The following is a 24,275-nucleotide window of genomic DNA, read 5'->3' on the forward strand; positions in this document are numbered from 1 at the left end:
TTGGCCATAACTTTGTGATGCATTTCACAACTTGGGCGTTGCACTCATGCATAGTATTCTTCTGTATTGTTCTTCTCTACTATTATCCCCTCCTATTCTTCCTCATGCACGACCTCAATGAACTGAAATCAACAGATCCTGAATCGACTACACACAGTCGGAACATTGACTACGTAACAAAACCCTGACTTCCTATCATGTCCATGCGAATTCCCAAACACGCCAAAGCCATCTCCAGTCAACTCACCTGAACTCGCTGCAGTCATTCTTTGCCACAGCGGACGTCTAGTCTGCACGTAGATTCACTCCATCGCTACGGCGCATCCTCTGGACCCTGCGAGCTTTACCAGCGATTCTTGGGCCGTTTCGCCAAAAGTCACAGCCCTGCTAGCTACGGTGCACCGGACCACCAGCGTTAGATCGATCCGCAAAGAGGCCCGTGATGGTGTTGGATGCCGCCGTGATCGGAGCGGAGCTTTCTGACCGGCGTTTCAGCACTTGTGAACAAAGGCTGTCTCTGTCTCGCAAAGCTCCAACTAAGAGCTGAAGGGGGAGTGGAGGAGAGTGTCACATTACAGCTCGGCAAATTTAATGTTTTTTTTTGGTCCTTTTTTTTTCTTTGGCCTTTGGCATCCACTGAAACGGACACAGGTGAAGTCCACATGGTGCTATTATCCGCGCTGTCGGCTCGATTCCCCGGAAAGTCCACTCTCCATCGCAACGCAGCGCAAGCGTCCCCATCCCAAACCCGACCAACTTGGCGCATCAGACCCATCAGGCCCAAGCCAAGACTTGCCCGCATCCTGATGATTGTGCCGACGACTACTGCGTGCCAGCACCCACCGATTGTGCGCTTGGTGCAAACTGAGTTGGAGGTGCCATCCTACTACGACGTGATGGGTGAATCCAACCGGGCGGACCGCACGGGTAGATCCCGCTAACAGCAAATCCAATCGGATTCCCGGCCCCGGCTCCCGCGAATACAACCAGGCTCCTCCATGATTCTGGAGGATCCTAGAGGATCCATCTCGCCCATCTCGCCCATCTCAACGGGTGCCTGGCCGTCCTTGCCGTCCTTGACGGGGCCGAACCCAGCTTCACGATCCATTTGCTGGCTAGAGTACTCTATCCGCAAGAGAAAATCCCGGTTCGCCAGCTGAGGCAGCCCGTGCCAGGCCAAGGACGCAGAGATTTCCCTCCTACTCCATGGAGGTTGCCAATCGCAGTCCACACACCCCTTCTCTTCCTTTGTCCACTCTCTCCACTCTCTTCGTCCACTCTTCGTCCTCGAATCGCACGTCGACACACCTCGACGACGTCCTCCCCCTCTCCACTCTTCCATTGCCCGACGCTCATGCTGTTGGATACCGTCACGTCCACGTCAGCGCCCATCGTGAAACGGCATTGTTCTATCTGGTTCCTCGCAGGTGAACAGCTACCAATCTGCTTCGCCCTGAATCGCTCCGTGCCATTCCATCGAGGATCCTCCCTGCTGGCCTGTCGTGAACGGGCTTGCGTGTGCGTGTACCACTACTACGTACGCAACTTACACTTCTGCAACCCCTCCTCAGTGCTGCTGGTGCTGACGGCAGTGCACAATGTACGAGGCCTTTTTTTCTTTTCAGGCACTTGTGCTTGCCGGCTTGCCTTAGTTGACCCACGGCTACCATCGCCGCGGAACATTGGGCATCCTCGCTGATCAGCGAATGAGCAGGCCGGGGTGGAGGGGGGCGAATCAAGACGAGTTTTAGCCTGCAGCCTGTCAATGCAGGTTGATCGCGATACACATCCATCAAGCCTCTGTTTACATTTGCGAGCCAGGGGCGGCTGGGCTGCATGCTGCATCTCGTCAGAGAGCATGGCGCTGGAATCTCTTGGAAGCGAGGTGAACCAGCGGACGCCGGCTGCCAACCTCCAAGATTCAATGCCAGAACCAGGAACATCACAGACACCATCCACTCAGGCCCTACGGAGTATCGGCCTCAACTCTCATCATGCAGGTCGGGAAGAATCAGATTGTCGCCACAGCCTTCAATCACCGGCTAGTAAATAAAGTCAGTCTCAGAGTCCCGGGTCCAGGCCTCTGCCGTCAAACCCTAAACCGCCTGGGATGGACGGATGGTGCTCAACAACCGCCCCAACGGCGCTTGACATCTTACTTTCCACATCCTTTTTCGCCTCCCTCTCCGATCGTAACCAATTGCGGTAACCACTTGGTGCATTTCCCTCCGAAGTGATTCCCGCCCGGTGCCGCCGCGCCCCGGGACTAGGAACCTGGGGATGGGACGGCCCAGGAAGCCAGCGGCGTGAAGCGAAAAAAAATTCGTCGTCCCTGGCGCTGGTGCGACATTGAGTCTCTCCGGCTCAGAAACCGTCTCACTGCTGCCACCCTAAGAATGGCTCACTTCGCCCGGTTCCGGTGAGGGGCGTCCACGTATGAACAGCCCATCGGTCGGCGAAGACACCTCGAGGTGAATGAATCAAGACGGACGCCCCCCTTCCTCGTCAACACAACGGACGCCCGCCCCCCCCCCGGAGTGAAACGCCCCAATTCGCCTCCGTGGGGTAGACGATGCCCTATTGTCCCCCCGTCTTTGACCACGGCTTGCGGTCCACGGTCCGTCAGAGGATCCGTCAAAGGAAAAGGGCCGGGCAGCACCGCAGCGTCCGCTTCGTGTCCCCAGTCGGCGCCGTTCGGCCGGGGCATCGCTGATCCCATCGCGATCCCAATTGCTCCGTCGCACCACCCAGATCACCGAGCGACGACAACGGTGGTGCCCAACAAGGCGAAGAAAGACCAATTGGCGGTCTCTCGCTCCGTGCGAGGCGTGACGAGGCGTTGCATTCCCTCTCTCAGCTGTCCGAGTGCTCTACGTGCGAACTCCACAAGACCTCCCGTGTCTTCAGCTTTGAGCCTGCTACCGTCTCTCTTCCCATGTCAGGCCATTCTTAGGCAGAATGAATCAGCCGTAATCTGGTCAGTAGCCGCTGTGAATCACGTCTCAAAAGGCCATTTCCCGGTTCACGGCCCTCCGGCTCCCCGGGTGTGGTGGTCGGTCGGCTTTGACCTTTACCCGACCCAGGACAATGCGGGACCTACATCAATACACATATGAGACAATGCGTCAACACGCATGAAAAAGAAACAAGGCGTCATAAAAAGAAACATTTGCCTTTGGCATCTGGAATCCGACAGGGTAAGTAGCGGATCCCAATACCCCAGTTTAAAAAACAACATCGCAATTTGCTCCTGCTTGTCAAACGGAGAGCCACGCCGTACCCAAAGTCAGCCTTGTGCGGATTCCCATGCCTGATGAGACAACGCTCGCCCGCAAGACATGGAAACCAGCAGAGCCGAAATGAGATTCTCTTCTGCCTTGCTGCCTCCTTATGCAATTCGTCTTACAATTATTTGTTTTTTTCAGTGCTCACCAAGTGGAGTGGGTCCTCAAACTCCTGTAAGGGTAACACGAGTCTCGAAACATGAGCCTTTGTTAGTTGGTCCCTAAGGTTAGAAAAAGCATAGACGTGCAGCAAGATCTACGAGCACAGGCTGGCCTGCTCATTTGCTGGGTTCTAGATCGTGTAGCACCAGGCTCCAGGATGATACTCCAATCCCAGGGACCGCTGCCAAGCTCTCAACGCCTGCATTGGACAGCTCTCCCTCGGCTCCCTGATGCCGGGAAGACGCGAGCGGGCGGGTCAGTACTGTGGCCAACTCTCGAAACAAAGCAACAAAGGCACAATCGTTCCAAAACCGGTACGTGCGAAAGAAAAGGCGGAAGCAAGGAGGCCAATGTTTTTGGTGGCACTCGTCTATCGACGCCTGTCAATGGACGCCTGTCAATGGACGCCATCTTTACCGATCCAACCGCCCTCCTCTTTTAGCATCAGGCTGTGTGGTGTTGGAACTTTCGTACATGAGTGAATACAACGTGGCCGGCTCCGCCACGAGCGATGTTGACAGCTCTAACTCTGGGCTGACGACACCTGCGTCCTCTCAAAGCAATGCTATTGGACCGCCCAAGTGGAACAACTGCTGACAGGAATTTTCGAGGCTGGTCGCGAACGCCGTGGACTCTGTCCTGTATGGCCAAAGGACATCGTGGCTGACACATCCCGAGGACTCTCGGCTTTGAGGCAAGCATCCCTCGCAGAATGGTTCGAGACATCGAGTGTGACGAATTTCCGCGAGTAGGCGAAGGGTTTCTGATTTTTCACGGTTCGGGATCAAGCACCGATGATGATCCAAGAGAGCGAGGCGATTGTCGCACTTGCGTTGGGCCAATTGTGCCAGCGAAGTGAGAGGAGCGGCACTGAGTCAATGGACCTCACCCAGCACGCGGCATGTGTTGTAATTGGCAACCTGCCGCTCCGCAATGGGTCGAGAGAGAGGGGCAAAAGCCGTCGATGAGTGCGTTGCCATTGGACTGTCCAAAGGGGGGACAACATGCCGTCGTCACTGGCACTGAGCTGTAAGAGCTTTTGCGTATGCCAGAGGGTCCGGTTTTAGACGGCTCCATGCATCAGGTTCCCAACTATCAAAGTGGGTATTGCATTCGATCCCAGGACAAAGAGAAACCTAACTGGGCTTAGGTAGTACTGTACACAGTATCATGCTTTGTTCACCAAGTGCAGAGCAAGTTCTGAGGTAAGAAGGCGTTAACCTTGACCATTCGGACCGTCAGCCGCGGAAAATGGTGGAGGGGATGATCCACGTGGTGAAACCACGCCCAAAGCCAATGAGCCAGGCAAAGCTCCCTTGCTGGTGGTGCAGGGGAGCCGAGGCTCGCCAATGCATTTGAGATTGCTGTCGGGAGGGGGCGAGCTGCCAAACAATCAATCCTTCAAAGCGCCCGAGAAGGGAGAGCTGGGGACATGCCGTGGGGCGTGCTCTGTTTCGAAACCATCCACGGGTGTCCCGGTTTTGGGCTCCCTTGTAGATCTGGGATGTGTTGGTTACACGACTTGTGAAGAACCTGCCTGTGTTTGCCATACACAGAAGCAACGAAAGCCCATCAATAGTTAGAAACCAAGTCTTGCTGCCAGTGGGTACGTGAGACTTTTCGTGGCAGTGGCGGGCTGTCCTGGAATGAGTGTCGGAAGAGACTTCGTTTTTTTCTTCTTCTCCATGCCAGGATCTGGAACATTGGTCTTTCGATGACGAAACGTCGTGTCCAACCGGAACAGACAGGTGCAGATGAGTCGGTCATCCAAAATCGATGATGCCAGTCCAAGGTGACAAAGAACAACGCACACGATCAGAGTAAGAATCCCCTGATCGAAGTGCCGTGCCATGATTGCATAGCGTTAGGGAGATGACGATAGACTCTCCAAGACAAAGACACGGAGCAGGCCGAGCAAGCCCCTTCGCCAGAGTCACCCAGCGACCCCTATGCATGGCTCGCGACGTCCGGAGCCCGGCAGTCCCGACAGTAATTGTCGAGGGAAGACGGGAGCGCCCTGCCAAAGCCGTCTCGGGATGGACAGTTGCAAGCAGCCACCTCGATCTCATCGATCCATGGGCAGATATTCGTCTCTTGCCGGGGCCCCTCTCGCTGAAACAGCCCACTTGAGTTCCTAATAATCACTGCCGAGCGAGCTCTGAGGATCTGCCGAAACTGCCATTGTGTCTCTGGGGGGCTGCTTAGCGCCCCAGGCTGCGAATAAGGTCGTGTTGTTGGGGTAGTTACCTTTTTTTTCTCCGAGTGACGGATGCCGCCGACGATGACATCGTTCTCGGCCGACCATCCAGAGCTACCGGCACGCCATGCCCACGCTTGCGGCGGGATCAATCATGGTCACTGTCGTGATTGCATAACAGCGTCGCATGAGCGATTGTCGCCGGGTCGCCAGAACGCAACATCGGATGCCCAATTTCCGCCTCCATTCCCGCGCTCATCCAATGCGTATTGCGGTAGCGTTGCCAGCGAAAATTTTGCCGTGTCAGTGTCAGTGTTTTAGACACCCGCCCAGCGTGCCGAGTCTGTGGTTCGCCAGGGGGGCAGCGATATCCACATTTATTACCAAACAAGTCACCAAGTCACCAAGTCAGCATTGCTGATCTCCCAAACAAAGATGCGCTGGCAGCAGAGGAGACGACGACGGCCCCTCTTATTAGCATGATGGTATAATATCGGTACTTCACACTCCCAGTGCAGATGTGTGCCTGGGAATTAGCGTGCCTTGGGGGGGGGATCCACCAGGAAGACGATACCCGTGGTCGCAGTCGCTGCAGTCGCTGCATCCCCAGTAACGCCGGCCTTCCAATTCGGGCAACGGGACAGATGATAATGATGGGGAAACCAGATGCAAAGTTGTCGCCCGAGAGGGCGACTTGGGGGCGGCCCAGGCCCGGCCCCAGGTTGCATGCAGTGCCGGCCGGAGTTTCCAGAGACCAGGGACCTGTGGGGGGGCGACGGTTATCGTTGTGCCTGGTGGCATCATGGCATGTCCTGGTGGTGCTGCGGGAATTGTCGTGGGCCCATTGCCCGCGGCTGGTGGTGCAATGGCCCATCAATCGCCATGGGCCTTCTGTGTCAGGTGGCCGAACACCAGAGTGAGTAGGTAGTTTGGCTGCTACTCCGTACGTAACTGTGAATGTGGTTCACAGGCGTGAATGGGCTGAGCATCCACGAGCTAATTAGGTAGAGTGCAGAGAATGCCTGCTAATTAGGTTGGTAATTACAAATTATGCTGCATTGTTCATGCTGTCGTGCTCAGGCTGTGGGTTTGCCTCATCTAGAGACGGATTGCGAAACTAAGTTTCAAGCCGCGTCTCCTCCGTCTCCTCCGTCTCCTCCGTCGTAGCTCGCATCGCATCGCTAGCCCGTCGTCCAGGCCGAACGCTTGACGGGGGAGGTGGAACTTTCCTGCCCTCCGCCTGCCTCAGTCCGCAGGCCGCGGGTCGTGGAGCCACAGCGGCTGGCTGCTGCCGCTGGGTCCGGCGTGAGTGTCCTCCGACCCCGGCGAGGCCCATCCCAGTCACACTCTCCGTCGGAAAGCGATGCCCCCCAAGTGCCTTGACAGTTTCTGAAAAATCCCACGGCTAGCTAAGGTGCATGGAGGCTAAGCTAGTATGGGGTTACTTGGAGCCGTGCAGCCATGGAGCGAGGGAGCAAGCGAGAGAAGGGGGCGATGGAGCGTGCGAGATCATCATTGTCTGGTCTGAGGGTAAAAAAAGTCTTTGGTTATAGTATGCTATGCTAATGCTATGCTATGCTATGCAGTCTTCCGTGGTTCCTGTCAACATGGCCAATCACCCATAGGCGTTGGCCCCAAAGCAGTGCAGCATTGCCTCCCAAAGACATCCCAAAGACCGGCTGCTGTGCCTAGTCGTCCCGTGCGCCATAGTCGCAAGTTTCCCAAAAATGTGTGCATCCGTCCCGCCCTCGGCGGATTAGACGATGTCGTATCCCAGATATCATGATGTTCCCTCCCATAGCTCCAATTGCTCCCGTAATCCATGCTCTGAAACAGCATGCGATGTCAACTCCAGCCTGTATTTGGTACAAGATGCCCATTGTGGCTCCCGTATCCCGTCAATCCATGATGATGGACAAAAAAAGCCGCCCAGATGATCCCAGCGAGTCGACAGATAGGAGTCGTAATGAAAAATAGAAAAACAAACTTTTTTTGGTATGCAGTGCTCCGGTGTAATGCCCTTCTTAGTACAAACAGATTGTTCAAAAGAAAAGTGGATGTGTAATGTGTGGTGTGGTGTCCATGTGTCATGGGCCAAGTGAGTTGTGTAGTCTTAAAAAATCAAGTCGGTCGAGTGTGACGCGGGGTATATGAGTGTTGTGATTCGATCGAGGTGTGATGGAGCAGTGTGACCTCTAGTATGATCGTCTTCGCTGCAGCCTTACTTGCTCGAAGGAGACGGCGTAGGCTCGGAGTTCTTGTCTCGTCTTGTCGGACAGTTGACCCGGCTCGCCGGTTGTAGAGGTGCTCTGCATGGAGCAGAGGCTGCTGTGTGAGCTCGACGGAGTGAGGACTCGGGTCGACTGTTCGGTGCCAGTCGGCTTGGAGGATTGGTGCTGTACAGAAGCATTGCCATAAGGCTTTGCGTTGGTGAAGTCGTAGGCGGGGGAGAGGAAGAAGCCGGCGTTGGAGGCGGACCGAGTCGTCCACGGGTAGCCAGGAGGAGTGAAGCCAGGGGAGCTGGCCTGGGAGTTCGGGGTCGACGTCTTCTCAAAGTCGGCTAGTCTGCACGACTCGGAGCAGTAGGCATCGCTGGCAGTGTGAACCTGCTTGTCGCAAGCGAGGCAGAAGGAGTGAGTCCAGTCATCCATGGCGGCGTCGGGTGGATGTTGGTTGTTGGTGGTGGTGAAGAGTGAGGGTGAGTCAGAGACGAAGAAATCTCTTGCGTCCCTTATCAAGTCGAAGACCCAGGCAAAGCCAAGGTAGACAGTTGATCAGGTGGTGGGTTCGAGGCAGAGTTGTTCGTCTCGTCGGGCGAGGCGAAGAGGCAGACAGGTGGGGGACGAGAGTGAAGAGATTACAAGTGTAGAGGCAGTGTTGCAAAGCTGAAGACAGTCTCGTATCCAGGCAGGCCAGCAGCTCGAAAAGAGAAAGAGGTAGTTGCAGAGGCAAGAAGGAGTCAAGGTGGTGATGGTGGAGAGGAGCAGGATGGAGGTCGAGGGCAGAGGAGGGTTATGTATATTCTGCTCACCCACCGGGCACGCACAGCCTGGTTGATGATCAGTTGCAAGACGGCCATGGCGCTAGTTGTACATTGCCTAATAAAATGTGGAGGAGGGTACCACGGTCACCCACGCCCGCCCAAACCAGAGTAGCTCCATAGCCGGAGCAGGGTGAGGGCGGCAAGGATGGGCCTAGCCCCGCCCATGCCCTGCAGCGATACTAGCGCCAGCAAGGATCTTCTTTGTGTGTAAGGTACGTACCCCCCTCCACGCCGTCCACGCCGTCCACCAGCGCCCACGCCTGTTGACGCCTTCACGCCCTCTGGATGGCTCATGGGGGGCGCCCGGTGGGTGCATGAGCAGGATGGGAGGGCGTGCCACCAAGCACGCCTGGGTGTCTCAGGCATCCAAGGGGGGTGGGGGTACTGGAGGGAGGGTGCGAGGACATGGGATGAGGCGTGGATTGAATCCAAGACGTGAAAGGCGTGGGCGAAGGCGTGTGAGGATCAGCAGCAGCCAGTAGCAGCAGCCAGTAGAAGCAGCCCCCCAGAGGCCGACGCTGGACGCTGAGAGGGCCAGCAGCGAGAGAGCCCAGCTAACCAGAGGGCCATAGGCAAGACAGCCAGACAGACGGCTCAAGACACCAGACACCAGACATTGGCGTGTGATTTTTTTTTCCCTCTAGGCCCGCTGGCTGCGCGGCTTGGCTCACTGGGCGTCATAGTACGAACTCCGAGATGAAAAGAAAAATTTGCTGGCCCTTCGACCCTCTCTGCTCATAGTCTACGACGACTCGCCCATTTCAAGCGAGCGGATGAGGTGACTCAGACGGGAGCTGACTGAGGGCCCTGAGCGCCATGAGGGTCCCGGATTCCACCGCGAGGGCATCAGCCGAGATTCTGGCTGGGGCCTGGGCTGATGAACACCACAGCGACATCGGTGGTGGGCAGATATTTGCCTCCGCTGCCTCCCTCGCCCGTGCAATTCTGCACCTCTGTACGGCAGTGTCCGCACAGCGCTGCACCGCGCACTGCACAGAGGGCGTGTCGTTCCCCGTGCCTCTCCGTGCCTCCCCGTGCCTCCCCGTGTCTTCTCCCACGCTCCCACGCTCCTCACGGGTCGTGGTGTGAGCCTCGCTCGCTGGTGGCCTGCTCCTGTGTCCACTGTCAATTGTTCCTCGTCGGACCGGACCTGCTGCTTGCATTTCTTCAGTGAGTGTGACCTTCTCCTCTGCCTGGGGCCCGGCGACGAGCGGCGCACACCCACCAGCAGCCGTAGTCCAATTCCCTCGCTCAGGAGTCTGGTATGATTGATGTACGGGCGCTTGGTTGTGCCGCTGTACTGTGCTGTGCTGTGCTGTGCTGCACTGCGCTGTGCTGCTCCTCTCTCCTCGCTCGCTAGGTACCCACTCATTGCAGCCCAAGCTTCTGCTCGCCTGGAAGATGGAATGGACGCCGATCGGAGCCTGCCACAGCACGGGGCGGCTCACTGGTTGAGACAGTGAGCCTGAGGCAGAAACGCAGCACAGGGGGCGGCACATCCGGAACGCATCAGGTTTAGTGTGTCTCTCCAGTAAAGCTAGACGCTTTGTGGAATGGTTGGTTGCTCCATCCCCCTAACCCCCACTAGCCCCCTCCCTGTCAACCTCCACCATTCATCCTGGAGGGACCCCACTCTCGCCACTCCACAACTGCACGCAAGTGTCCACTGCGGAGTGTCCACTGCGGCCAGGTGCTGCGTCTTGAGTTGTCTTGAGGCCACCGTCATCAGTCTTCGTCGCCCCAGCCGGAGCCTGAAAACCAGTCTCTGTCTGACGAATTTGCACATCTCAGTGCAAGGGCGAATGCCGATCCGGATGCCGTAAAACATTTAGAGCGAGGCCCAGCGGGGATACGAGAGCGAACCCGTGCCTCACACGGCATCGTGCTCAGCTCCAAGACCCGGCGTGTGTGTGTCTCCGGGTTTCAAGACCCATGCCAGCCATCACTTGTCTTTGCTGCATTGCCGCCATCCAAAGACATCCAACTGCAACCTTTCAACACAGCCAAGATAGGACTCTCATTGGCAGTTTTGGCCTGCAGCCAGCTCAGCCCCCAGTGACGGTTCTGGAAGCTTTACGCCCCCAAAAGCAAGCACGCGCGGAATCCAAGACTGAAGCGAAGAACGTCTCAGTGACGCCATCTTTCGCAACTGCGCAGCCGAATTGCATACTTCCTTTCATCATATCAGGTACACGGCCCGGGGGCTGTGTGGACCCCTCCCCAGAAGGGAATTCCGAGAGGGGGCAAGATCAAACCGCCTAATGTAGATGCAGTACAGCCCTTTGCCTCTTCCTGCACCAGCTCCGTCACTTCATTGGTGGCCGTCCTGCACCCCAAACCAAATAACCAATGTCCTGTAAACAATCGACCTGCCAAGATGGTCCGCAACGCCAGCCACCATCCCTTAGTAGCAACCATTGCACCCTCAATATGCACCGTACTACCTACCAAGTTGACAACCAAGGCCGACTTACAGCTATCCTCGCCACCAGAGGGATTTCTTGACGATCCGTCGGAAAGATCAGCAACACGCGCGGCCAGGAGACTGGATTTTGGTTTGACTCTCTGGTGATCATCGACGGAATTTTCTTCAACATTGCCACTTCGTCCTCCCCCGTGAGAATCATACTTTTCCCATGGATGAGACAGTCAGTTTTACATGTCCCCTGGATAAAGCAAATATGGCCTGACATGACATCAAAGGCAGAATGCCTCCAGCATCTGATGGTCTGGACCCCATGAGCCCTTTCCAAGCCTCACCACATAATTGAGACATGGCAACCAGGACACGAATGTCCGTGACATCAACGGCCAACGGCCCAGGATTCGGTTCGTATGGTTGCGCACCGTTGCCGTGCTTCAAGAGCTCAGCTGCAAGGGATCAATGGATGGATCATCTCAACTAGCAACTACACGCCACCTCGATTCGTGTGTCAGGTAGAATACCAATCCCCTCAGCCCCTGCTCGACCGGACAATATTGTGCATCAGACTTCAGACCCACCACTTCCATGGCATGGGAAAGCGAAGGCTCTGTCTCTATCACGACGACAACGACCGCATGACGAGCCATGTGGTGCTGCTTTTCCGAGAGGCTAGCCAACCGAGCTAGTCTTCTTCCACTTTTACCTGCTTCGGAGGCGGGGGTAGGAAAGGCGCTAAGCAAATGATAGAGGCCTTCGCCTCTCCACACCCTCACAACTCCCTCTGGTCCTAAACACTGCCACCTGACCTCAAGTTCCAACCTCTTCAAGCAACTAATCAACCTGGAAGGTTGGTTTGCACCCATCACACTGCAGCTTGTTGTGAGCATTGGGTTGTCCAGGCAGGCAAGAGTCTGCTATGCCGGCCAGCATCGAAACGACTTTACGTCGACCTTTCAGAGCACACCATCATCCTACATCATCCCCTGCCAGGGGCCAGATAGCGTACGTGGGAGGATCAAGCTGCATGGCATTGCAGCAAGGCGCCCCGTGCCTTGTCATGGCCAGGACACAACCAACATGCCCTCTACCGAGCTGGTGCGGAGACGGACTCGTCGCCTTACAACTTGAGACGTGTGCGCTTGGCGACGCAGAGGGCCTCCCCAAAGGCATTATCATTACCCCAAATGGCGTTTGTTGCACAGGGTGTGACTGAACATCACGCCTTTGGAGCGGCCGCCCACGCCAAAATGTCTGAGGCAGGGTGTTCGTGTCACCCCAGGCCATCACGGGTATTCAAAAATAAGAGCTACCTACCATGTAACGTCATCTGGAACGCAACTCGCCGAGATCCCCATAAATCATTCTACCAACCACGCTCTCGGGAGGAGGGGCGGGTTGGATTGACGAACGACGGGTACAGATGCAAGACTAGGCCAATGGCATCACCAACGCTGCAGTCAAGTGCCTTCCACCACCGCGGGCGCCAAACCCGGGTTTCACCTGGGCTCTATCAACACCGAAACGGGAGGCAGACTGCATTGATGCGGCGTTCTGCCGAAGTCCAAGATCCCCCGGGTGCTATCGACGCTACGGCGGAGTTCACAAGCGCCGCCGCGAATAAACCGCGTATGCCCGAGATAAAGCATCCATAACCTCCACGAATTGCTGGTGCCGGACGATAAGAGCTGCAAGAGCTTCGTGTTCTCCAGCCATGAGCTCGCCCAGCTGCCGATCCTTACCCTGAGACTCTGAGACCCTGAGCCTGTCTAGTGATCTTGGTGAGCATTTGATGTCTGGACTAGTCCGGATAGGATACATCTCCGAGATAGGTTTGAGAGGAATGCCGTGCAAGGCTGAGCCGGGACGGCAACGTGAGACGGGATTGCCGTTGATAGAAACCGATGCTAGTAGGCATCACCATCATGGTTGAGGAACGTTGAATTGGTCCCGCTCCCGAAGGGGAGACGGAGCCGGATTTGCCCCCCACACCCGAGTCAATCGCCCAAGACCAAGGTGTTAGGTCTAGCATCAGCGTGACCCCCAAAGCCAGTATGTGGGTTTGCACTCTACCACTGCGCCCGCAAGCGAGACGGAGAGATATGGTGCGCATCGGCTAATATCAGCCAGGAGGCCCAGGACTTATCGGTTAGACAGCCGGATAGGTGAGAAGCCCCCCACGCTCCCTGATCAGTCATCAGGAATTCTCAGATATGTGCATCTCACTTCGGGAATAGGGTGGTTCCTTCTCGGACGGACGGCCCAGATAGGAAGTCATCCCATGGGCCATGGCGAAGCTCGGCAGGGTCCTCGGCCGAAGCCATTATAGTCTGTGCGACCTCTTCGCACCAGACTATGGACAAACTATTATAGCATCTCTAACCAGACCGCGCGTGGTCAGGTTGGAAAGTCTGGACCAAGTCAAGCCTCGTTTTGCAGCCCAGGTTGGCTGGTATGCCGGGGTCAAAAATTGCGAACCATGGGCTGCTTCTTCCCAGGACGGGAAAGCACATCGTTGTTGGTTGGTGGCTCCATGGCTCCATGGCTTGCAAGTCACGAACAGGCGAAAGAAGCTGGCAGGGGATATCTCAAGCTAGCCCAGTGCACTGGCCACGCGGGAACCAGGGAGCTCCCTCGTCGGCAAGCCCTACTACACTGTGGTCGGCGGCCATGGCTTGGATCCATTCCCCCAGGTCCGGTCAGGAACTGGTTTGATTACGGATTACGGTCTCGATGATGAGTTCGGGAGCATCGGCCTCGCTTCTTGCCTTAGTGCGGGTGCGGAAGGGTTTGCAGCTGGGAACACGGCGGGCATATCTCAGGACGATCTGGTGAACCTGCAGCAGCTGACTGCATCGGTGATACGAAACCACCACCAGGCACGCGAACTACTTGGTGGTGTGGATGGGCAAGCTGACCTCAGCAGGCGACCTCTGGAACTGGATTCGTCCACAGTTGCGAGCCTGTAATTCCCAAAGGAGATGACGAGGCACACGGCGAGAAAGACTTTTCGTCGCTTGTTGATCCCTGGGCGTCCGTCAGAACCATCGCAACGGGAAAAGATTCTCAGCTGCGCTTACAGAGCTGGCAAACGGGGTTTCATCCCGGGCTGACCGATGGACAACACCCTCAAACAACAGATTATTGAGAGGCGCATGCACCGAGACGAACCAGTGCAAGCGGGAGGGTTCGAGGCGCGGGAAAGGCCTGGACACGATATGCGGGGCTCGTCTGGTGGGCTGTGAGAGGCAGCTGGACGTCTGGTGGTGGTGGGCTCACTGATCACCTCACCCTCCCGCCCAAGCACCCGTGGCACCTTGGCCCCAGCCCCTATTCGTTGCGACGCCCGTGCGGCAACGAGGTGGCGGCTTTAAGGTCAAGATGGACAAAGGCCTGGACGGGTCGTAATGAACGCCATACAGGGACGCGCCGAAACGGGCTGGTTAGCTGGTTAGCTGGCTGGCTGGCGGTAGTCAACTGCGCTAGCAGACAACTGAGCTACCAAATTTAGTCCATCTTCGTCACTTGCGCTACTGTATGTAGGTTGAAAGATGCCGCAAAAGCAAAGTGACAAATAAGCAAAAAAAAAAAAAACCAGGAGCCAAAGCAGATCGGTGCGATTCCGCTCCGCAGAACATCGTCATTGACAGAAATCCAGCATGCCACTAGCAGGGCATGTCCAGCTGTCATCGAAGCTAGCGGGTCCTTTTACTGTACATGTCAGGTCGACATGAAGAAACAAACTCTCTGGTCGGGCTCGGTCTCTTCGCTTGCTGGTACCTTGCATAGCCAACTACAATCCATGAAGATTTTCAACGTCGGCAAGGCGGCTCATGCAAGTCACACGGCGAGGAATAGATTTCGCCAGGAGGCAAGAGGCAACCAACCAGCCTGCCTGCTGCAGAGCCTGCTGCAGAGCCCTGGACCAGTAAGCAAACCTGTCAGCCAGCCGCTTTGGACAAGACAACGGTTCACAGCCTGATCTGGGAGGTAGTGGTGTGGTCGCCTGTGTTGGCCTCGTGTCCTCATTCGCTGCACGACATCCATGATCTGACAGTGAGATCCAGACAGGGCCAACAAAAAAAATCTTCCTTTTTTTTTTTAACCTCCGTAGTCCCCTTGTTCAACAAAGGCCCACAGCCAACAATTGGCCCTGCCGTTATCGAGGGTGCCAAGAGATATCCCCAGAGTGCCTCCTGGACAGGGCTCAGCCCATGGTTGTCGACCCATGGATGGACTAGCGTTACGCCCAATTTGGTATGATCGACAAATAGTCTCCTGTGGTCTTGTCCGGGGCCTTCCACTGGGGCCTAGTGCTTCCTAATCTAATGGCACACCCTCCCGTTTCGTTCTTAGCTCTCTGACAGGCTTTCAGGCCGCCGGCTGGGAATTTTTTTTTTCTTTCTCAGCTTCCCCCCTGTCGTCCTCAACTACGCTTGCCCCAAAGCTTGAGGACGCCAGCAAAAGCCAAGCTTCATTTCGGTTTTAGGCGTGGAGCGATAGAGAACAGATGGAGCCCGGAGACGGATCGGCCGATTGGAGTGACGACATTGACAGGGCCAAGCTAACACGTATCCAGGGGACTGAGAGCTGAGAGGCGGAGGTGGTTCTGCAGGCGGGTGGGGAGCTGAGGTCAAAGGTTGAGGTGACACCAAGATTCGGCGAGTTGATGCCATCGTGAGATTGGGTTGTGTTATGGGGAGTAAATTCAATCGCAGTGGGGCATCTCACACGAGCATGCAGCATCATGCCATGGCGATGAGATTTTTCATCATCCCAGCGGCGAATAGCCATCCTGGTTGGCGATTGTATCCTCACGCAATGAGGCGAAGCGCTGACGCCGTGGTCGTCGGGTGGCCCGGGATGATTGTCTCGCATTGCGTTTGATTGAGTGATTGATTGACGGGCTCGGGTCGCCGAGAGCACGTTTCGAGAGCCCATGCCTTACATCCATCCACCCACTATCTCTATCCAAGTTTTCATCTCTTGCCCTCGCGTCTTGTCTTCAGCAGCCGCATGGTTCCGACGAAGCCGCCTGGGCGGGTGCATGGGAGGTTGATTGGCTTACATGCGCCTCCAAGTGCCGTGTCATACGAGGATTGGGCCCCCGGACACGGACGACATCATCGACTTGAGGGATGAGCCACAAAGTTGAGAAGGTTTTTTAGGTGGGTATTCCTTCTGTAGGTTTGACTTGTTTAAAAGCCATATTTTGCCTCCTCATGGCTCCGCTGCGTTCGCGGCCTTGGGCTGAGTCACTAGACGAAAAGCGAAAGGAAAATTCGGAAGATCAGGGTCCTGCATCCACCGTTGCCGCCTGGATCGGATCTCTTTGCTTGCCTTCGCGGCCGCCCGTATCCAAGGTCACCCTCGACTGATGGCCCCTGAGATAGATAGCCGGCCGGTAACGGTAGCGTAGGAGCGGGAGGGATGGAGACGCTCGCCTCTCGCCTCTCGCCCATCCCATCGCTCCGCTCCGTTTCGCTTCGCCACAGCGGCAGGCAGGGCAGGGCAGAACAAGCCAACACTGAAGAGCCACAGCTGGGTGCAATGCAACCTCCTACGTACGCTGGGCGCGCTGTGGACCTAAACGCCCGGCTCTGACCTGGTGTGCAGGCCACTGACCGGGCCGCGCTGCTGTCTACACCTTGATCTCCGGGCTGCCCTGAGCTTCTCGGTCCAGGGGAGGATTCCACCAGGGGACTGGCGAACGCGGGCGACCCACGACGGGCTAACGACGGGCGGGATCAAGGCCATGGATGACGGTGCCTATCTGAGGCAGGTGCATCGCAACAGGGGACGAGGGTTGGTCAATGGTTCCGAAGCTCGAGGCTCTAGGCTCTGGACTGCAGATTCTGCAGATTCTGCAGTGGTCCTTGCATCTGCAGTATTGCGGCGGTTGGTTGCACTTACAAAGTACACTTACAAAGTACACTTGCCAAGCACCTCCCTAGGTACGCTTACTTTTACTTACACTTACACTGACGGCTGCCTTGACTTACACTTTGGTGCAGCCTCACCGGGGGCTTGCTGGGGGCTCGGGGCTTCAGGCGCAGGCGCAGTCCACTGTTAGTGTCAGCCAAAGGGGGGGATTCTTTTTTTTACTTCTTCCTATCTCTGTTCCTGCCGCTGCCGACGCTTTGCCTCTTGCCGGGCGTGGAGTAGCATCGTAGCATCGTGTCATTTCTACCCACGCTGTCCTGCTTAGCCGATTCGACATGTCACAATCCTCCCCCGCATTTCTCGCAACGGTGCAACTGCAACGGGGGGCTGCCTTTATCTGTCCAAACCGCGGCGGGCGTCAGTGCCGCTGAGCACATCGTGCAGGCTGCCGGCCGAAACGACGCTTGCTGGCCCCTCCTGCGCAGGCACATCCTCGTCTAAAAGGGGCGCGAGGGATTCGAGATGGGGGAAGGGGGGGTCCTTGACGCTGGACAAACAAAACCTCCTGTGGTCGCAGGGGACCCTGCATGGGTATGGCACAATGGGTGATGACAAGGGCGAGGCCGAGGCCGATGCTGTTCGGCTTCCCTAGGCGCTAGAGGCTTCAGGTCTGTCTGTGCGCGACCTGGGCCTGGAAATGTTTGCTGCAGCTGCGCGCTCTGGGGAAAAGAGGGCGTGCGGTGCTCTCGTAGTGTGTAATCTGTCGTCCGTAGCCCGTGATGTGTAGTCCGTTGGCCGATGTCCGATGTCCGTTGTCCGTACGGAGGAGAGGCTCTCAGGGGCTTGCCGCCTGTACATGTTCCTTGTCGGGGTTCGCCTCAGAGCTGATAACCACCGTCACCGTCAACCGTCGACACTATCGACCTTGCTTCTCCAAATGAGGCACTGTACAGTCCCCAAAAGTCGTTGTGCGTGGTGGCTTGGGTCGGCTGATCAGCATGCAACCTGAAGGGCCGCTTCCGAGATGCCACTCCCATGACGCTGCACCAAGCAGCCAAGTAGACAATCAGCCTCGAAGAGGGGGTTCAGCGGCTGAAAGAAGACTCGTCAGGTTGCACAACCGCCTCGTTTGGCCAACCCGCCTTGGCGAGCAGGACTTCAACAGGCAACGCCGCAGCGCTATCGTTGCATCGCAGCTCGCTCGCGGTCTAGGCTCTAGCTGCAACCAAGCGGCACTGCTACACTGTGCTACGTGCAATGTACAGGGCTTTTTGTCCCTCGCAGGCAAGTATTTTAGGCCGTCGGCTCTCAACGGGCCGCTCAGCCAATCACGGGCTGCAACCGTGTACCCCGGATTGACCAACCCTAGAACCCCACTGGAACCGACGCTAGACTGAGGTTTGGACAGTGGCCGCCGACCGCCGACCTGACCTGTCTCCTCGCGTCTGCAGCATCGCCGTGGGGTTGGTGGCACACCTGGAGACGCGGCGTGTAAACGAAGCATGCAAAAATCCCCAAATCCCAAGGGCTCATTTGCGTGCCGTCAGATCCCCTACCTGAGCTGCCTAGCCTGCGTGGCGCACGACATTAGCAGCGACGCCGCGGAACTCTCTTTGTTCGGGGTCTTGGGGTCCAATGGACCACGGCCTCGGGTTTTTGAATAGCGCCGGGTGTCTCGGTGGTGGCTTGTCTCCCGTCTGTTCGGCCATTGCCACCTCCAACGCGACGGCGTTTTACTCTGGACGAGAGGGCCACGGGGCCTCTCTTCGGTCTTTTGAACTACCTGGCCAATGTCTCGCAGACCAAACATGGACAATTCTCTCATTTAGGTTCGTGGTACCGACCCGGCGACGCGGAACCGACCCAGCTCTGTTGTCCTGCGGCGCTTAACTGCCAATGTCCCGTCGTCACATCTGTAGTCAGCGCCAAGTCGCCTGTCGCCCACGCAGCGTAGCGAGCAACATCTGCTGCGGACACGATCCTCCTGGGTGGTAGTCTAGACCCCAAAGCCAGCCAGCCTGCCTGTCCGCCCTGCTCTGTGACGGCATCTTACGCCGTGCAGCTGTCCCCCCATCCTGTGCTGTGCTGCTGCTCCTCTGGCATCGCCTTCCCCCTCACTTACCAGCCGTGTCGGCAATCTCATTTCGTCGGTCCTGGGGGTCACGGGTGATCTGTGTGATTGGCAGCAGCGTCTAGTTGGCGTAGCCCAGCAGTTCCCCAGCGAGGCCATTGACTTCTCCGCCTGGGGCCATGGCAGCGGGACTCTTTGGGTCTTCGGGTCTTGGGTTTCCTGGAGAAAATGCGGAGGTGGCGTCTGAGTGTTGCGCTAAATGTCTCGGTTGTGGGCGCTGCTTCTCCATGTGACCAGTCTTTTGACCCAGACAGGCAGCTCCTGCAGGAACTCGTGAGCCCAGCCTTCTAGTGCTCAAGGGGACCAGGGTTTTGATGACATGCAAATCGCCGAACGTTGGTTGCACACGCCCCCCTCCTCCCACGATACTGTCTCTCTTCGTTGGAACTTTGAGTTTGGGTGTTGAGCGGCGTGATGGCTCACGGGACCTTGGTGATGATGTTGAGTGTGGGACTACCAACCAGAGAGACCACATATTTTATCTTCGCTCACGTGAGTTGCGCGAGATTTATGTGTTCCAGGGTAGGTAAGTTGGCCTAATCGACAGATGTCTCCTCTTCCAACCAACCTACCAACCAGGCTCATATGACTGGAGTGTTTTTTTCGTACGGTTTCTTTTGGGTTACACAACGTAGGGCACGTTTGGATCGTGGATCGTGTAGGTGCTGGTTCATTGTGACTTTTGCTAAACAGGTCATCAGCAACAATCGCGGTTCAGTGGTGCTCCACAACTTCCGACGATAACCTCTCCGATATTTGCGTTACTGACCCCCAAGTATACAGCAAGCATTACGAAAAAACGGCATTATCCATGAAACATCCAATGCTGTGTTATCCATACCAACAGACACGGTAGTCGTCGCGGCAGGCTAATCTGCACCTCAACCCAACACCCGCGAAGCCGCCGAGACTCTAGCTAACCCCCACGAATATCCTCCCTATCGTCATAGCTCAATGTGTGAATTCACTCCCGATGGAAAGCGGCGTACACGGCTCTTGCTATCCACAAACCCCGCCGCACGTCGTCACCCGTCTTCCCATGCACGAGTACCTGCTTGACACAACATCTGTATCACCGACGCTTGGGCCAGAGCCTGCACGTCGGCCCCGATAGAGCGTCTCTGTGATCATCCAGGAGGTGAACACATGTGGCTGTCCGAGACGGTGGAATGCAGTCGCTCGGAAAAGCGCGGGTAGATGCGCCTTTAGGCATTGCCGCTCTGGGACGGTTGCAGAGGGTGGCAGGAAGGCTTGTGTGATGATAAGGACAGGGAGTGGCATGTTGTAAGAGGGGACATAGTGAGACCTTGCACGTCTTAGAATGGGTATGGAATTGGACGATAGCGAAGCTCAAGGTTGGCGGGCATGATGTGATGTGAGAATGGAGTTGTCTGAGGGATCCATGCGTGCGAGATGGATATGGAGTTGTTGTGTTAGATTGGTAGGAGCTGAATGGCATCCTGATCGCTTCAATTACTAGTGAGACCTTCGATGACCGTCAGCCTTGGACGAGCGACGATAAAGCAGCAGCAACAGAGGAGCTTCATTGACAGGATCCCATCGCAGGCAATACTTTACAATACTCATAAAAAGTAAGTTATATACATTGCAATCGAGTGACATAGAGGATATGCTACCACCTCCTAACACTGAAGTCCGTTGCTTGGCTGCGTCGTGCTGCAACGCTCACTACATTCCCTGGCCATCGAACGACGGTTGGGCTCCGCATTGAAATAATCAGAGCACACTCATTTTCGACATCGAGAGTGGCATGCATGGCAGAACACGAGTGACCACGGATGCGGTAGTGTTTCCATGGTTATATCCATAATATTACAGTTGGAGATTCACGCGTTCCGACGATACCCTTGATCCTGGAGATATTTGCTGTGCCCCAATTCATTCCAGCCAAGAGCTGTTGAGACGTGGTATGTGATCAATATAGCATTATTCTAGCCGTGAATCTAGACATATGGTCCTCGCCCTACTGCCATCGTCTTCATAATGCCACCGTCCCTCCCGAAACATGATTTTACCAATGACCAACCAACAAACTCCCTCTATCCATCTCTTCTTTTCCATTTTTCTATTTCAACGTCACCAACTCCTCAGCGCTCGTGGGATGGATGGCTACGCAGCTGTCAAAGTCGGCCTTGGTGGCACCCATCTTGACGGCGACACCGAAGCCCTGCAGCATCTCGCCGCTGCCCTGGCCCATGATGTGCAGGCCGACGACCTTCTCTTCGGGGCCGGTGGTGATGAGCTTGTAGTTGGTGGGACCCTTCTGATCGGGCTCCATCATGGCGTAGTACATGGCAGTGAAGCCGGTCTTGTAGACCTTGATGTTGTCCTTGCCGTACTTCTCAATGGCCTGTGGCTCCGTCATGCCGACGCTGCCAACCTCGGGGTGGGAGAAGACGACTGACGGGATATTGTCGTAGCTGAGCTTGAGGGAAGAGAACTCGGCGGGTCCGAAGAGGCGATGGGCCAGGCGACGACCAGCGGCGATGGCAACGGGGGTGAGCTCGGCCTCGCCAGTGACATCGCCGAGGGCGTAGATGTTATCGACGGCGGTGTTTTGGTACTCATCGACAACGATGTGGCCCGACTCGCGGAGCTTGACGCCGGCCTCCTCCAAGCCAATGCCGCTGGTCTCGGGGGTGCGGCCAATGGCCCAGATGAGGTGGTCAACGTCAGAGACGACACTCTCGTTGCCGCTATCGTCGCGGTAGGTGACGGTGAGCTTGCCGTTGGCGTCCTTCTCGACCTTGGTGGCCTGAGAGCGCTTGTGCAGGTTCACGCCGATCCTCTCGTACTCATTTGTGACAGACTCCTGGATCATGGGGTCGAAGCTGCGGAGGAAGGTATCGTGGCGGATGAAAAGGTGAGTCTCCGTGCCGAGGGCGTTAAACATGCCGGCGAACTCGACGGCGATGTAACCAGCACCAATGATGGCAACCTTCTTGGGCTGCGTGTCGATGTCGAAGAAGCCATCGCTGTTTATTCCGAGTTCGGCGCCGGGGATCTGGGGAGGAGGGGTGGGCTTGCCGCCGACGGCAATGAGGATCTTCTTTGCGTTGACAACGACCTTGGAGCCGTCATCGAGAGTGACCTCAGCCTGGTCCTTGGAAAGCAGGCGAGCCCATCCGTGCAGGTATTCGACATTGTCATTGCCCAGGTTGCGCTCGTAGATGCCATTGAGGCGCTTAATGTAGGCGTCGCGCTTGGTCTTGAAGGTCGACCAGTCGAAGGGAGCTGTCTCCTGGACGGAGAAGCCGTAGGCCTTGGAGTCGTGGATGGCCTCGGCGAGGGCGGCGGCGTTGTAGGTCACCTTCTTGGGCACGCAACTAAATTACGAAAGCGGTGTGAGTCAGCGAGACCCTTATGCACGTCAAGGTGTTGACGCCCGTAGACGCTTCACAGGAGGTTTCACGGGAGCGGGGTGTGGTCGTGGACTTACCCAACGTTTACACAGGTTCCGCCGAGTCGCTTGTTCTCGATAATCATGGCTTTGGTGCCGTACTTGCCGCTGGCCATGCGCGCGGAGCCGAGGCCACCGCTGCCGCCGCCAATGACCAGGTAGTCGGTTTCCTTGATAATGGGAGCCATGTTGCGCGCAGATACTGAGAGATGGCGGGACAGGGAAGCTATTCGCAGCGGGGCAGTTCTCGAAGTCGGCGACAAGGAGGATGTGCGCGAGAGGCGGGCGAGGGCTTGCATGGACAAAGCCTCGTTTATGTATGTGCTACGAGCGGAGGAGAGGGCGCGTTGGCGGGGGAGGGGGAAGATGACGTCTTTTTATGTGCGGCGTATCCTGCAGACGGTGACGACGGAGCTCTGCAATGCGTGCTGGCGAGGGCGGATGGGAAGGAGTTTGGAGGGGCAGGCCGGCGAATCCGACGTCGGGAGCGGTCCGGTGTCCTAATTTGGAGCGCGCGGATAGACGTGAGGCAGAGATAGAGCGAGGAGATTGGACCTTGAGGGGATTGAGACGATTGTGTAATCAAGCGCCGCGAACGAGAGCTGCAGAGACGATTTCAAATCCACCTCGGGGATGGGGAGTTTTGGTTCTTTTCCGTTTTGGGTCTTTTTGGGTGGGCGATGGAGGGTTGCTGGTTGCCGAGCCACAAGTGCAAAGGGTCCAGATCCACTGCTGGGTGTGAAGCACGTGGTATTGTGTGAAGCATTGCATGGAATCATGTTATATTCATCAGCAACCTATCGAATCATTCCATGTCCCCTGGAATCCTTGAATGTTGGGCGCCCGCAAGCTCCCAAAAGCCCGAGTGCGGCGACCGCGAGCGAGGCAACCTCGCCATCGCCGCCGAAGGTGCTTGCAACTAATATTCAACGATTGAAATTTCCCAGGGATGGGAAAAAAATACATGCTGTGATATTTTATTGAAAATCGGAATGAGGAGACAGTAAAAAACATTTATTTGCAATATGTACTTTGTCCTTGCCGTTGGTCTCATCTGTGGAGGATCAAAAGTCACATGGATGGTGGCCGATGATGTGTGTACGGAATATTTGCACTCAGTGCACATGATGTTTTCCCGGCTGTAAGACCAACCTTATTGATTATGTCACGAATTGAGCGCTGGCCGGGCTATTTCTCCTTAATAACCTGACCCTATGATCCCCATTGTCTCGAGCGGGTTCTACCGCATTATTTGGAATTACTCTCCAAGGGCTGCCGATGTGTATTCATGTCTCTTTGATTACAGATCGGAGGTCAATTAGCTGCCCAAATATAGCACGGACTAGCCCCTCTGCACGCAGTCGTCATGATCAAAGGTGTGGCAAAGAGTGATATGTCTGAGCAGTGTGACACGGACCAGACGTGCGTGGCTGGACATCAACGAGACCTTGCAGGTTGTGTCAGTTCCTGCATCTGTCACCTGCCGTCTCCTTCCCCGGAATGCCGAGGACGCTTCAATAAAGTGATCATCCACGACGCAGTCATCCTATACCTGCGTTCCCCGGTTGATAGGTACCTACCTAGGTAGATGTAGCTCTAAGACATTTGATGGATGATGACGTTGACGTGCCTGAACAAGGTTGCCGCCGCGGGATTGTGGAGATCCCGCTCGGAGACGCTGTTCTGTGGCTTGTTCTTGACCTCTGGCGCCTGAGGGTTGGGGAAAGGGGGC

The 24,275-nt window shown here is 56.3% G+C and overlaps 14 protein-coding genes across 14 annotated transcripts; 6 read left to right on the top strand and 8 right to left on the bottom strand.

Annotated features, from left to right (window-relative positions):
• The first annotated feature begins 1,148 nt into the window (after positions 1-1,148).
• BGZ61DRAFT_223902 (uncharacterized protein) lies at positions 1,149-2,227 on the top strand. The gene is made up of 2 exons (XM_046238135.1): positions 1,149-1,600; positions 1,715-2,227. Exons 1-2 carry the CDS (start codon positions 1,355-1,357, stop codon positions 2,051-2,053), a joined length of 585 nt encoding a protein of 194 aa, XP_046105473.1. The 5' UTR covers positions 1,149-1,354; the 3' UTR covers positions 2,054-2,227.
• Positions 2,228-2,396: 169 nt separating this feature from the next.
• BGZ61DRAFT_477206 (uncharacterized protein) lies at positions 2,397-3,116 on the top strand (the record flags this gene model as incomplete). The annotated part of the gene is made up of 2 exons (XM_046248866.1): positions 2,397-2,419; positions 2,486-3,116. The coding sequence occupies 2 exons, from the start codon at positions 2,397-2,399 to the stop codon at positions 3,114-3,116; spliced, it is 654 nt and encodes a 217-aa protein (XP_046105474.1).
• A 1,452-nt stretch (positions 3,117-4,568) lies between these two features.
• Positions 4,569-5,103, bottom strand: BGZ61DRAFT_223892 (uncharacterized protein). The gene has a single exon (XM_046238134.1). It carries the CDS (start codon positions 4,994-4,996, stop codon positions 4,685-4,687), a length of 312 nt encoding a protein of 103 aa, XP_046105475.1. The 5' UTR covers positions 4,997-5,103; the 3' UTR covers positions 4,569-4,684.
• A 512-nt stretch (positions 5,104-5,615) lies between these two features.
• BGZ61DRAFT_223879 (uncharacterized protein) lies at positions 5,616-6,004 on the top strand. The gene has a single exon (XM_046238133.1). It carries the CDS (start codon positions 5,716-5,718, stop codon positions 5,962-5,964), a length of 249 nt encoding a protein of 82 aa, XP_046105476.1. The 5' UTR covers positions 5,616-5,715; the 3' UTR covers positions 5,965-6,004.
• On the bottom strand, positions 5,746-6,690 carry BGZ61DRAFT_450147 (uncharacterized protein). The gene has a single exon (XM_046245698.1). The coding sequence runs from the start codon at positions 6,515-6,517 to the stop codon at positions 6,044-6,046; it is 474 nt and encodes a 157-aa protein (XP_046105477.1). The 5' UTR covers positions 6,518-6,690; the 3' UTR covers positions 5,746-6,043.
• Positions 6,691-7,838: 1,148 nt separating this feature from the next.
• On the bottom strand, positions 7,839-8,294 carry BGZ61DRAFT_531749 (uncharacterized protein; the record flags this gene model as incomplete). Its single annotated transcript, XM_046253764.1, has 1 exon — positions 7,839-8,294. The coding sequence occupies one exon, from the start codon at positions 8,292-8,294 to the stop codon at positions 7,839-7,841; it is 456 nt and encodes a 151-aa protein (XP_046105478.1).
• A 1,153-nt stretch (positions 8,295-9,447) lies between these two features.
• Positions 9,448-10,185, bottom strand: BGZ61DRAFT_477209 (uncharacterized protein; the record flags this gene model as incomplete). The annotated part of the gene is made up of 1 exon (XM_046248867.1): positions 9,448-10,185. The coding sequence occupies one exon, from the start codon at positions 10,183-10,185 to the stop codon at positions 9,448-9,450; it is 738 nt and encodes a 245-aa protein (XP_046105479.1).
• A 562-nt stretch (positions 10,186-10,747) lies between these two features.
• Positions 10,748-11,646, bottom strand: BGZ61DRAFT_450152 (uncharacterized protein). Its single transcript, XM_046245699.1, has 2 exons — positions 11,390-11,646; positions 10,748-11,334 (listed from the first exon to the last, which is right to left on the bottom strand). Exons 1-2 carry the CDS (start codon positions 11,460-11,462, stop codon positions 10,871-10,873), a joined length of 537 nt encoding a protein of 178 aa, XP_046105480.1. The 5' UTR covers positions 11,463-11,646; the 3' UTR covers positions 10,748-10,870.
• A 501-nt stretch (positions 11,647-12,147) lies between these two features.
• On the top strand, positions 12,148-12,836 carry BGZ61DRAFT_223926 (uncharacterized protein). Its single transcript, XM_046238136.1, has one exon. The coding sequence runs from the start codon at positions 12,296-12,298 to the stop codon at positions 12,761-12,763; it is 468 nt and encodes a 155-aa protein (XP_046105481.1). The 5' UTR covers positions 12,148-12,295; the 3' UTR covers positions 12,764-12,836.
• Positions 12,837-13,392, bottom strand: BGZ61DRAFT_223927 (uncharacterized protein). The gene has a single exon (XM_046238137.1). It carries the CDS (start codon positions 13,219-13,221, stop codon positions 12,910-12,912), a length of 312 nt encoding a protein of 103 aa, XP_046105482.1. The 5' UTR covers positions 13,222-13,392; the 3' UTR covers positions 12,837-12,909.
• Positions 13,393-13,396: 4 nt separating this feature from the next.
• BGZ61DRAFT_531750 (uncharacterized protein) lies at positions 13,397-14,256 on the top strand (the record flags this gene model as incomplete). Its single annotated transcript, XM_046253765.1, has 3 exons — positions 13,397-13,560; positions 13,711-13,966; positions 14,035-14,256. 3 exons carry the CDS (start codon positions 13,397-13,399, stop codon positions 14,254-14,256), a joined length of 642 nt encoding a protein of 213 aa, XP_046105483.1.
• Positions 14,257-15,471: 1,215 nt separating this feature from the next.
• On the bottom strand, positions 15,472-16,208 carry BGZ61DRAFT_223944 (uncharacterized protein). The gene has a single exon (XM_046238138.1). The coding sequence runs from the start codon at positions 16,047-16,049 to the stop codon at positions 15,594-15,596; it is 456 nt and encodes a 151-aa protein (XP_046105484.1). The 5' UTR covers positions 16,050-16,208; the 3' UTR covers positions 15,472-15,593.
• A 5,000-nt stretch (positions 16,209-21,208) lies between these two features.
• Positions 21,209-22,731, bottom strand: BGZ61DRAFT_531751 (uncharacterized protein; the record flags this gene model as incomplete). Its single annotated transcript, XM_046253766.1, has 2 exons — positions 21,209-22,469; positions 22,583-22,731. The coding sequence occupies 2 exons, from the start codon at positions 22,729-22,731 to the stop codon at positions 21,209-21,211; spliced, it is 1,410 nt and encodes a 469-aa protein (XP_046105485.1).
• A 278-nt stretch (positions 22,732-23,009) lies between these two features.
• BGZ61DRAFT_223957 (uncharacterized protein) lies at positions 23,010-23,695 on the top strand. The gene has a single exon (XM_046238139.1). The coding sequence runs from the start codon at positions 23,177-23,179 to the stop codon at positions 23,525-23,527; it is 351 nt and encodes a 116-aa protein (XP_046105486.1). The 5' UTR covers positions 23,010-23,176; the 3' UTR covers positions 23,528-23,695.
• Positions 23,696-24,275: the final 580 nt, after the last annotated feature.

Source organism: Ilyonectria robusta (genome assembly GCF_021365365.1).
Source record: "Ilyonectria robusta strain PMI_751 chromosome Unknown BGZ61scaffold_8, whole genome shotgun sequence".
Lineage (NCBI taxonomy): Eukaryota > Fungi > Ascomycota > Sordariomycetes > Hypocreales > Nectriaceae > Ilyonectria > Ilyonectria robusta.